Consider the following 12,910-nt stretch of genomic DNA (forward strand, 5'->3'; position numbering starts at 1 on the left):
GAGAAGATTTTCAGGGTTTAGAAAGTCGTCTTATACGCCGGAAAATACGGTACATATTCAGTTAAAGATTATCTCTGCCTTTTTATATCAAGTTCCAGGTTTCTGAAAACTTGTATAAAGTCCTACTGCAAACTCATCCTCCTAATTATATGTGCATTTTTGTTTTTACTTGTTGCCATGTAGCTAGCAAAAATTGGTGTGAGATCTATCAGCCCATTCATCCTTGGTTTCTTATTTTTTCCAAAACAAAGGGAGAAAAATAAAAAAAACCCCATGTTTTGAAAAGTGGAATGAGAATTTGAAAACATTCTGATTTTACCCATAATAAAAATAATTGTTACTGAATAAATGAATATATATATATATATATATATATATATATATATATATATATATATATATATATATATATATATATATATATATATATATATATATATATTCATTTATATATATGGAGAGGATACTAAAAATCTGCTCCAGCAATAGAAAGTTTCCTATGCATAAATCAAAACAGAAAAGCTGTCAGCAGTATTTGAAAAAATAATCCTTCTAAATAAAGCCATGTCCTTAGTAATGACTTAAAGTGTCTTCATGGCATCACCAACCATCACTGAGGTGATATAACTTATCTCATTATTATTTTGGCACAACAGTGGCCGAATAACTCTAGAAGAAGCTATAAGCTGCTAGTGGACAAATTACTTAAAACTTCCTTTGTTACCATATCAGCACAATTAATTTTTTTTTATCATGATTTCCCCTTCCTGTCCTCATAATAATCAAGACTAATTTATTTGGGTGAATTCTTCTCAACTCTCTGCCTAGCTGAATGAGGAAAAAAAGATTTCTATGACTGACTTAATTCTGTCCTTATCCAAAGGAAGAAACTAAAGAAACCCAGATCTTACAATTCTGTCAGGATAAAGGTTAACCAATTTTTTTAAAAAAAGTCAAATCTGGGCTATTTCCAGCTGTGAACAGACACTTCCTATTCAAAAGTGATCCTGTTATTTCACAAATCAATGGAGGGCTTTCCAAAGAGTAAAGGAAAGAAATATTTCAGGTTGGAGGGAAGACAGACCAGGAAGCATGCTGGAAATTTAAAAACCATTTTCCAGGTTTTGAGCAATTGCAATTTTACGAGGTGGAAATGCTTCAATTATAAAAGAAATCAAAATATAATTTCTGGCTCAAGGAAATAAAGAGGAGTTGGGAAAAAATATTTTTTTACCATTATTTACAGCATCTTCCTTAATATTTCCATTGCTTTGTTCACAATGCAATAAACACACTGCTTGCATCTTAAGAGACGGCTGGCCAACAGCATAGTTTTTTCTTCTAAGTTTCCTCTAAGTCGTTCTTATTGTGCAGCAATTCAATTTATTGTATAGTAAATTCACAATATTCAAACCATAAGATATCTTGTTCACCATCTTGGATTCACAGGGTGGGACTTTCTTCCATTACAAGCAGAAACAGGAGACTCCAACATTGGAAGCAACACAACAACATGAAAAAGGATAGCTCAGCTGCCCAATATACTTACTTGCTTACTTGTAGATTTTGAACACGTGCCTTGTGGAACTGAGGAACTAATATTGAATCCTCCTCTTAACCAGGTATTTGATTAAGGAACTTTGTTTACCAGACTACTATTGGTGCTTATGACTTACCTTCTTTTCTACGTGTGAAGTAAGATAGACAATAGGCATGGCACTTGGATTCCTGGGTAACAAAGTTGGGCAAGAAATGGCTCTAAAGCAGTGCTTCCTTTATTTTGCTTTCTTATGAACTTTCTATGCTATCCAGCTACAGCTCAACTGTTCTTAGGATAACAGCAATTTTCCCTTTAATTGTACAATTCTTTTTTTAAAAAAACAGGTTGCTTGGTGGATCAGAAACAAGTTCCATCTCCCAATTCAGTTTTCTCTGGTTGCTGTTTGATGCTTGCTCCAATCTTTTGTAGCTAATTTACTCAATTGACAGGGATTAATGGGAACATTCAACAGTTTCTACTGCTGCTTCCATATCATTAACATAACCCAATAGGTTTCTCTAAATTTGCAAGACAAATCTGAAAAGAATGGCCTCTTTGTCTTCTGGCTCTCACCTACTCTCTGGTGTGATTTTTGTATAAATATAAGCAAACAAAAAAGGCTTTTGAGGTGCTAGTTGATTTTTCTTACCTGTCTTTTTCTAAATGTTTGTGGAGATTCTCAGTCATCCAGGTCAGAGTTGTGTCAAAGGTGCTTTTTTCTTCAAAAGGCAACTGGGTTGTTTTTTTTCTTGAGGAAGAAGAAAACATTTCTCATCCAAGAAGCTTCATCATTGAACAAGGAAGCAAAATGTTTTCTTCTTCCTCCTCAAGAAAAAAAACAGTCCAGTTGCCTTTTGAAGAAAAAAAAAAAACACCTTTGAGACTGTCTTTTTCTATTTTCTTTTCTTTTCCTTTTTTTGGACATGTGGGAAATTACCATGTATAATTTGCAGCCCTTATTATTAGTAGTATTTTTATAACATCCCCCCAACTCCTGATGTTTTGGTTTATAGAAATTATTTTTATGACACTACAGTCACTCTATGAAGTAGGAAAATAAGATAACGATTGAATGGAGAGATCACCTTAAAGAACTGGTTTTTCTGCTGGCATCACGTATTTTCATTGTCCTGCGTTCATTTAGAACAATGTTTTCCAATTTTACCTTGGGAATTCTGGGAGTTGAATTCTTAAAGTGGAGAAACACTGATTTGGATGACTGACCACAATCTTTCCAATCTGCTGCCCTCTGCTGCCTTTGGCTATGCTTCCTGGGTTGAAAGCCAACACATCAGGCTGAGAAAGGCTGATCTACAGAATATAACATTAAATTTCTATTCAGCTACCGGTACTTCTGAATTAATGCAATAAAGTTTGATGAGGAAAGAAAGAGGAAGAAATGTGGCTATTTCTTGCTTTGTAAGCCAGGAACTGAATGCCAGCCTGTTGTTTATCTATGCAAATTTTGAGTTTCCAGACTCCCAACATGCAAGAGGCTCATGCATGTAAAAATCTTTTGCTGCTTATATCATCTGGGTGAACTGATTGTACTTACAACCTGGCCAGTGCCTGCACCCTGCAACGTAGTGATAAAATCTAAGAGAGATTAAGATCATTATTGGCTTTGGGGTTCTTAACAAATTGATTTATTTTTTTTGCAATTGGTACTCAGAAACAGAAAAGCATTCACCTTTTAACACTGTCAGAACTCTCTCACTGTTTTGTGAGTGCATTACAAAGGATTATCTCAACATCATAAAAGCAGACAACTGCTGTAAAAAGGATGCCTTATTCTTCCCTATTTCCAAAATCAAATTCCAAGCACAGCAAAGCAATAACGGCCCATTTTCTGCACATCTGTGCAATCCACCAGTTCTCCTTCATTCCTAGACTTAACTTTTTGTCTCCCCTCTGTGCAGAGTGTAAAGCATGTACTATTACCTAAGAACAATTAAATGTGCAATTGGATGGCAAATTATTTGGCTCTATCCACAATGACAGAGTTAAAACATAGGTAGAGTGGTTGTAACCATGCTCATAGTTTGTAGACAAATTTGGAGTATTCCATACAATATGAAGAAGATATAATCTATATTTTTTTAAAAAAAATGATAATTATCTTGTAGCATTCTCAAGACAACAAAAGAGAATCGTGCTGGCTTTTCTGCCTGCATAAATTCACATGAAGATAAATGGAGAGTTAATAGAGGCTGGGAACATCAGAAGTGGGTTCATTATTGATCTCATAGATATTTCAGTGCAGTGCTGACACTGCCTATGGATTTATACAGATGGTTGGCTCCCCTGCTTGGCTTGGCTGTGATGGGGTTTAACATCATGAATAAGTCATCTGGTTTATGAAGATGCTTCAAAAAGAAAGATGAACATATTAATTAATATGACAAAGTTCTTTCATAATATTTTCAGGCATATCATGAGGATATATTTTAAATAGAAGGCAGAAATCCACCCTAGGTGTATAATTGAGAAGTTATCACTCTGGGATAAACTGAATTTTGTTGATAAACATTCAGAATGGTATATGGGCTTTAATAAATTTTCTATGGTCTTCAGCCCAGGTCCCCCTTAGAAGCATAACTGATTTCACCCTGAAAATAAACAAAAATCATAGCCAACATCTCTTTCTCTACTCACATCATATCTTTGTCTCTTGATCTTTTCTAAATACTCATATTTTTCCGTTTCCAGCTGATACAGCGAGTCCCACAATTCTTTGGCTTTTTCCCTATTTATTTGTGAAGAAGTGGAGATATAATAAAGAATGATATACAACTCAAACAATTGGCAACTACAAAGAAACTTATTTACATAAGCTCAATATTTCTTAAATTTATGATCAAACTGGTTGGGAGACTATTCAAATAGAAGTCCAACACAACTGAACAATTTCAGTTTGTGGATTTAATTAATCCCTCATGTAACATTTCCTTATGACGAGTTATTTGAACACCAAAATATCAACAGAGAGCCTGATCACTTCATTACTTACCCTCTCTCTGGATACTTAATGAAAAAACTGAAGTATTTTGGTCTCAGTACAGATACTTGGGGGAATCATATTGTTTACTTTCTCCTTTGGAAATACTTGTTTATTTGTTCTTATTCCCTGCTTTCATAACTGCTAATCTTATTCAGAAATATTTCATATGCCTTTGTGAGAACAATATCCATATTAACAGGAATAATTTTTAAAATATACGCAAAAGGATTTCTCTTTATAACTTTCAACATGCTTGAACATTTTTTTGTAATTTACTTAAATTTACTTATATTTATTTATATTTACTTAAATATAGAGGCCGTGCCTGGTTGTTTTTTTTTACTAATTTACAAATGTTATAACTGCAGGCAGAAGTTATAATTTAATCTGTTCTTTTTCTTACTATATTGATTATTTTTAAATTATCCATTAGAGTTAAATATTATATATTAATGTTAAATCAAATTTGATAGCTCATCAGGATTAAATATTTAACTGCATAATAACAAATGTTGTTTTCTTAAATATCCCCTCCTATTTTTTAATACCAGAAAAAATAGTAAAACAAATTTGAGCATAAGCTCAATCTTGTGTGTAGTACAAGAGGCAGTGGGGGAGGTGGGGGGGGTACTTTTTTTTTTACCTCAGTTTGTCGTCACCAAGGTGATCAATATTCAGAGGTTTGCGTCTGTCTGCCAAAGCTTTCTTCTTCATTTCCCTTGCAGTTTGTTTCTTTCCTCTCTTTTGATCAGCCTGTGCAAAACGAGTTTAAAGATGATTAAAGAGCCAGTTTGATCTAGTGGCTGAGGCACCAGGCTAGAAAGCAACAGTCCATGAGTTCAAGTCCTGCTTTAGCCATGAAAACTAGCTAGGTGTCTTGGGGCCAGTCACTCTCTCATAGCCCAGCTGACCTCAAAGGGTGGTTGTTGTGGGGAAAATAGGAGGAAGAAGGTGTGTTGGACATATTAATGGGATATAAATAAACAAATAATCACTGGATGTATACCATTGAAGGAATTAATGAAGAACATCAAAACCTGGCAGTAGAGCAGTAATCCTGAATTGTAAAAATGCTTGATCACAATTCATATCATCCTCCATCAATGCACTAAACATAGTGCCTGGATTGTAATCTGATATATTCAGATGCCATCAGGTTAGCACTAAACTTACCCGTAATTGTTTCTAAGACTTTACATGTCTTTCTGATTCATTGCAGCACATGCTCTAGAAGCCATAAGACTTGTCCCGCAGGGCTGAAGAGCCATTAGATCAAAACTATGGCAAGTTGTGAACTCTATCTCTCTAGCCCGGGGGTAGGCAACCTCGGCTCTTTTATGACTCATGGACTTCAACTCCCAGAATTCCTGAGTCAGCTATGCTGACTCAGGAATTCTGGGAGTTGAAGTCCATGAGTCATAAAAGAGCCGAGGTTGCCTACCCCTGCTCTAGCCTAAAGAAAAAAAAAGTGTGTGGGGGGGGACTTAAAACAGAGACTAGCAGGTCCTTCTTGTGGTGAACTTCTTTGATCTCTTCTTGAAAGTGAAAGTTTTTGCCATTGTAGCATTAAAGAATTCCTAGAAATTCTTGGATAATTTTTCAGATCAGCTGTGCTCATTCTTGATCACATTCTGGCTTTCTCTGCCCATGCAGTAGATTTACCTTAGCCAAATAGCTGCTGTATGTGGCACCCATAGAGGAGAGAGCTTTCTTCTTCTTCAGATCATCTTCAGCCCTCCTCTTGACATCTTCCTCCTCTCGTCTTGCCTTCTCCTCCTGTGAAACAGAAATTTGTGTATATTTTAGAACAGAAATTTGTGTATATTTATCGTGGTTTTTATTATCGCCTGTTCACCGCCCTGAGTCCCGTAAGGGAGATAGGGCGGTATATAAATTCAATAAATAATAATAATAATAATAATAATAACAACAACAACAACAACAACAACAACAGAAAGGAACAAACTCTGCTTCATACCTGGGACTCATAAAGGCAGAACAGAGAATTTGGGTCTGGGACATAATTTTTGGGGAAGTGGTAAGATAAAGCCCAAAGTCACAACTCTTAACACATCATTAACACATTCAGGGCAATGAGATACCAGTGACAAAAGATTGTAAGATAGACTCACAGCAAGTCTGGCCTGACGCTCCTTTTCTTTCTCAGCTCGGATTCTTTGCTGCTCAGACCTCTCAGCTCTACGTTTTTCCTATGCATTGCAGAGAAAAGGCAGCAATTTGGTTAGAACCGTATTCAGTTCCAGAACAAAAGGCATTGAAAAATGTTCCTGAGAACAAACAATTGAAATTAAATTGTGAACAGTATTAAGATGAGACTCCAGAAAGAGTTCAGAGGAGGGCAACAAAGATCATTAGGGGACTGGAGGCTAAAACATATGAAGAATGGTTGCAGGAATTGGGTATGTCTGATTTAATAGAAGGGCTAGGGGTGATATGATAGCAATGTTCCAATATCTAAGGGGCTGGTACAAAGAAAAGAGTGTCAACCTACTCTCCAAAGAACCCGAAGGACAAGAAACAATGGAAACTAATGAAGGGGAGAACCAACTTAGAACTAAGGAGAAATTTCCTGACAGTCAGAACAATTAAGCAATGGAACGCCTTGCCTCCAGAAGTTGTGGGTGCTCCAATACTGGAGGTTTTAAAGAAGAAATTGGACAACCATTTGTCTGAAATGGTATAGGGCAGTGATGGCGAACCTTTTAGAGACCGAGTGCCCAAAAACTGACCCCGCCCCTGCTCCACCCCCTGCCCCGCCCCAGCTCCACCCCCATCCTGTCTCCCACTCCATCTGCCCGCAGGGCCACTCACCGCCTCCAGGGTCCACCACAGATCGCCCAGGCAGCCCAGCAGCGCCATGGCCACGCCCTCTGCCCGCGCCCCGCAGCATCAACTGTGTGGGATGGGGCATGAGGGCAGAGTCTTGTCTACGCTGCCTGGCTGCCATGTCCTTGGCTGCGNTGCCATAGGTTCGCCACCACTGGTATAGGGTTTCCTGCTTGAGCAGGGGGTTGGAGTAGAAGACATCCACGGTTCCTCCCAACTCTATCATTCTATTATGACAAAAATGTTCTTGGGTTGATAGTACTAATAAAACAACTCAGAGGCATCTGAATGAAGGCCAACAATGTTTTCTAACATCTATAAGGTATATGAGTGGAAATTCAAAGAGGGCACTAAAAATATTACTTTTTTTACATCCCAAATGACTAGTAACACCATTGTGTAATAATTATATACTGACGTTTCAAGCTGTATGAACCAGGCATATAGACACTTAGAAAACATGGCTACTTATAACAATGATTTCATGCAATTTATGTTCAGCAAAAAAATATCATAGGTCCTTTAACATTTAATTTGTCTTCATGATCTATCCTTATGTTGAAGACCTTACAATAGTTTATTTGAGGAAAACTTACAATTCTATCTTTAAGAGCCATTATATCTTCTTCCTCTTTTTTCCGGCTTTCAAAGTGATTATCAATCAAGGCTTGAAGCTCAACCAAGTCTTTATTCTGCCTCTTCTTTTGAATGTCCTGGGGAAAGAAAAGACAGGAACGGGTGTTTCATGATACCAAGTGTAATTATTGAGATAGTGTAGATTCCCCCCACAGGAAAAATCTTTACATATTCCCATTTATTGAAACACCAATCAGTTGCATCAGTTATATCTTCTCATAGCTATGGAACTTATTCAGAATGATTTACATACTGGGATATAAACCACTTTCTTGTCTAAAATTTGGACAGGCAAGACAAGATATTCACTGGAAGAACCAGCAATACTCACATCAAAGTCTACTTTCTCGCCTTCTGGGATCTTAGGTGCAGTCAACCTTTGTGGATGTTATGAAGAGAAAGAAAAGTACATAAGTTCCTGAGAAAAATATTTCAGAAGTAAAGGGAAGAGATATTTTTGGGAAGATTTGCTTGCATGACAATTTAACTGAAATAAATGTGTTCAAATACTATTTAATAAAATCATACTGCAGGATATGGGAAGTTGAATTTAAAACTACTAATGGGTTTGATGCACTGTCTAGCAATAATCATATTTTTCTTCCAAGTGCAAAACATTAATATTACAAATTATCAATTCCAATTCTATTAGAGAGAGAAGCATCAGAAATAGTTTGACAAGTTCTAAAAATGTGAATGTAATAATCATGATTAAGTTGGATTTTTTTGGTCTGCTGAAAGCATTGGCTCTCTAGAAATGAATCTGAATGAAGATGTTGTATATCTCTCATTTAATTAAGATGTAGTGGAAAGTGTGAGTGAACCTCTGTTCTTTTTGTCTGACATCCTGCTTTACCAAATAGCTTTTTTTTTATTACATCACCCTTCAAAACATTAGAGAAATATTTATCCTATTAGTCACTCTCCAAATTAATCTTCCCCAATCTGGTGCCTTCTAGTTGTATGGAGATTGCAATTCCATAATCTCCAATACACAGAATTAATAGCTAGGCTTTCTGGAATTTATAGTCCCATCTGCAGGTATGAGGTTAAGGACAATTGTTACAACATATCCAATAAGATATGTTTGTATCTTTGCGTGTATTACTGGACTGGATGGACCATGTGTACATCTCATTGTGAAAACTTCTTTTTTATTCAAAGGAGATCTTTACATTTCATCCTAAAAATGAAGTATGAAATATGTAGAAATTGCAGGTAAATATAGCTAACTAAACATGAAAGACACAAAATATTTAACTGGTTATCCTCATTTATAATACATGAATCATGAACATTTAAAACCAAAGAACTTTACAAGAATGGTTATAATATTACTCCATTAAACATGTCCTTAACTTACGTTGGTATTGGTCTGGGTTTCTTCTCTAAATATAGCAAATCAGGAAGTGAGCAGGGGAGAAAAGGGGAAAAAAAGATGAAGCAAGAAACAAGAATAGAATAAATCTTCCTTCATTTGCTAAAGTCAAAAGATATGCGTAGTTTTATGAAATTAAATATATTAATTACACTTTTCACATATTATAAAGACACTCTTTGACAAACTAATTTTACTTAGAAGAAAAAAAGTTCAGGACAATAAAAGAGCAGTCTGCATGAAAGCTTTGGAATAATATCCAGAAAGCAATATTTTTTTTTAATGACTGCACCTAATTTTCAAAATCTTAAGTATCTTCAATAACCCCATACATTATATATGAATTCAAAGAATTCAGTCTTGCATTGTTCTTACTGCCTTTTCTTTTTCTTTTGGTTTTGGACAGAGTACTGCTTTTTGGACAGAGTACTTTGTACAATATATAGTCTAACTTCAAAAAATTGATCAATCTGCTTCTGAATATATAAAATGTCTAAGGCAGACATGTCAAACTCGCGACGTCACGTGAAGTCGCACGACGTATCGGAACTTTTTCCCCATTGCTGGCAATGGAGTGGGCACAGTTTACTCATGACACGTCCGGCCCACGGGGCGACAGTTTGACACCTCTGGTTTAAGATATAGACGTGATTGGGAAAAAATGTTATAATTATTCATTCAGTTCAAAATCAATCTTAAAGCAAAATATGACTCTCTCCTTCCTTTCTGCTAAATGAAAGCAACATTTAATAATAGCACCAGCTTTAAAATAGACAATTTGTTTTGGAAAGTAACAAAGCTAAATAAGAATTGCCTGATAATTTTATATACAGACAATTCTTTTTATCCAGTTTCTGAATTATTCTAATCAAAACCAGACAAGGAACTATGCAAAAACAATAATAAATGTTGAAGGGGAAAATGAGATATGAAAACTATGACAAATTACAAGAAGAAAACCCATTGGCTGAAAAGCATTATTTGTTTCTTGCACAAAATAGCTTTCATACAATTATGGAATGTTCCTGCTTTTTTTTCCCCCTTTTTAACCAAACTCCTATGTCCACTCATGTTTTTTTCTAATCATGTTACATCTTAACATATCTACTACATTCATATGGAGTTCTTGGTGTTTTCTGAGCTTAGTTGTTACTTGGAAACATTTCATTGGCCAACTAGCTAATATTTAGATAATTATGTTACCTAGTTGGGTAATTAAAATCTCCCAACAACTAAGCTCTGAAAACAACAAGAACTCTACGGTTCAACCCTGAGGTGCATATATTCTCTTCTATTGCTACTAAATTTATGCTAAATTATATATTGTATAATGTTCTTGCTTAAGTGGTTGTTGCTTTTAAGAAGTTTTCCAAGAACATTTGGTTTTTAAAAAAGTTTTTTTATTTGTTCCAGGAATAGAACAAATATTTATATACTTCCAGAATATAAAATAAGAGTAAAACCAAAGGAAAATAAAAGTTAATTCTAATTCAGTTTAGGTTAGGATATTTCTTTTTGAAGAAACTAGATAAAACATATAAATAAAGAATCATCATGGCAAAATCCTTCTGGTGTCCTTTTTTAATTTTTTTATCTCAGTCACTTTCTTACATATAAATATTCAGAGGCATATGGTAATTCCTACACAAATCCTGCCAAAAGATAAAGCTCATCCTTAAAAAGAGCAAAACAAAACAATACAAAACAAAAGTGGAAGATAAACACAGGAGCTTTAAAAGAAAGAAGAAATTGAAAGATTATTAATGTCTCCCTTCAGAATCTGAAATGTAGAAAGCAGCAAAACTCATTAGTAAAAACAGCTGTCATTCATCCATAATGTCCTTTATAACTTTCTACCAGGACAGCTTAAATTTAGAAAAAACTCATTAGTGGCATAATAAAAATGTCAAGACTATGAATAAATGCTAAATGCAGGTAGTCCTCGACTTAAGACCACAACTGAGATCAGAATTTCTGCTGCTAAGCGAGGCAGCTATTAAGTCAGTTACGTCCGTTTTTATATTTTTGCCACAATGGCTGAGCAAATCACTGCAGTCGTTAAGTGAATCATGTGGGTATTAAGTGAATATGGCTTCCCATTGCGTGATTGGAAGCCAGCTGAGAAGGTGGCAAATGGCAAATCACATGACCTGGGACCCTTGCAACTGCTGTAGATGCACGGTGATTGCCAAGCGCCCAAAGTTGGATCACAGAACCGTGGGGATGCTGCAACAGTTGTAAATGCACAGACAAGTGATGTCACTTTTTTTCAGTGCCGTTGTAACTTTGAAAGGTCACTAGTGAAGGGTTGTTAAGTCAAGGACAGCTGTATCTGTAGGTGTATGAAGTATATGGAGGCTGATGTTGGTGGAAATATGCAGGGACTGTTTTGTAGGCAAAAAAGGACTGGAACATATTTTAAGGCCAGAACAACATTTGGAAGCATCTCGGAGAGATGCCTCCCCAACTCACTGGGTTATAAGAAAAGGGCTGGCACAATTAGACTTGCAAAATTCTTAATTGTAGCCAATAAGTGTAGTTTTACCTTCCTGTGGAGTTGATTTCCTGGTGTGATCTACCTAGTGAGACTGTCATTAAGGGATTTTCTTCCAGGGTAGATACTATTTTTAAAGGGAGTGGTTTTTTTTCAAACCATAGCAAGTGAAGGAAGGGTTTAATACTCCATGCAATTACACTTGGATTATGGGATAGCGGATGCATTTAACACCATATTATAGGTATTTTGGCCCTAAATGAAAACTCTTTTTCATCTATTGGGGATTTACTGATAGAGACTGTATATTTCTGAAGGCTTGGTTTACAATAAAACTTACTCCTAACAAAATGAAAATATTAGCTGTGTTATAACCCTAATGATTTGGTCCAGTTTCTGGTATTATGATGAGTAAAGATTCAATGCAGAATAAAAAAATGTGTTAGTAATAAGGATATACTACCTCCAAGATCCACCAAAATACCATAATCATATTCTGCTTCTTCAAATGGAAATGGAAGACAAAGGAAGGTAGCCAATCAAATACTCCTTCTCCATGTCCACCATTTATCAATTGTCCTGTTTTTCAAAATCAATCTGAAGAATCCATTTGTTGAAATACCAGTAAAATTATTTTTTTACATTTCTCCTCCTTTCCTATCCTTAGTTCTCCATACTTCTTCTAAATCTGCTCTGAAATGAATGCTCAGTCCTTCAAATTTTGGGGAGTCCATAATGGGCAAAGGAATTCCTTCTGCCCTTATTCTTATCTCTGAAGGCTAGATTATACTCTTGTTGTAGGTCAACACCCAAGAAATTCTAACCTTCCTTGGGCATGTGCTTGTATGTGTACAATGAGACATTTAAAGAGAATCTAAGCTATAAACTCTTGAAGTAGAGTCTTGCTGGTTTTCATGCAAAGCATCCTGTATATTTATGGCCCTAGATAAATAATTTAAAAAATTGTTACTAGAAATATCCAGAAACAATTTCCCCAGTTCTGTTAACATCCAC

General features: G+C 35.6%; 1 protein-coding gene across 2 annotated transcripts in view; it reads right to left on the reverse strand.

The window, feature by feature from the left end:
* The window catches only part of TNNT3 (troponin T3, fast skeletal type), a gene marked incomplete at its 3' end in the record, with an annotated part of 47,523 nt that overhangs the window by 3,284 nt on the left and 31,329 nt on the right, over positions 1–12,910 (reverse strand). For both annotated transcript variants that reach the window (XM_015827294.2, XM_015827286.2), the window contains 8 exon segments: positions 3,096–3,136; positions 4,196–4,286; positions 5,185–5,294; positions 6,204–6,317; positions 6,674–6,751; positions 7,985–8,101; positions 8,356–8,401; positions 9,388–9,412. In XM_015827294.2, coding sequence (XP_015682780.1) covers positions 3,096–3,136; positions 4,196–4,286; positions 5,185–5,294; positions 6,204–6,317; positions 6,674–6,751; positions 7,985–8,101; positions 8,356–8,401; positions 9,388–9,412 — 622 coding nt within the window.

The sequence above is a fragment of the Protobothrops mucrosquamatus genome, unplaced genomic scaffold (assembly GCF_001527695.2).
Source record: "Protobothrops mucrosquamatus isolate PMUCROS unplaced genomic scaffold, P.Mucros_1.0 scaffold_214, whole genome shotgun sequence".
NCBI classification, from domain to species: Eukaryota; Metazoa; Chordata; class Lepidosauria; order Squamata; family Viperidae; genus Protobothrops; species Protobothrops mucrosquamatus.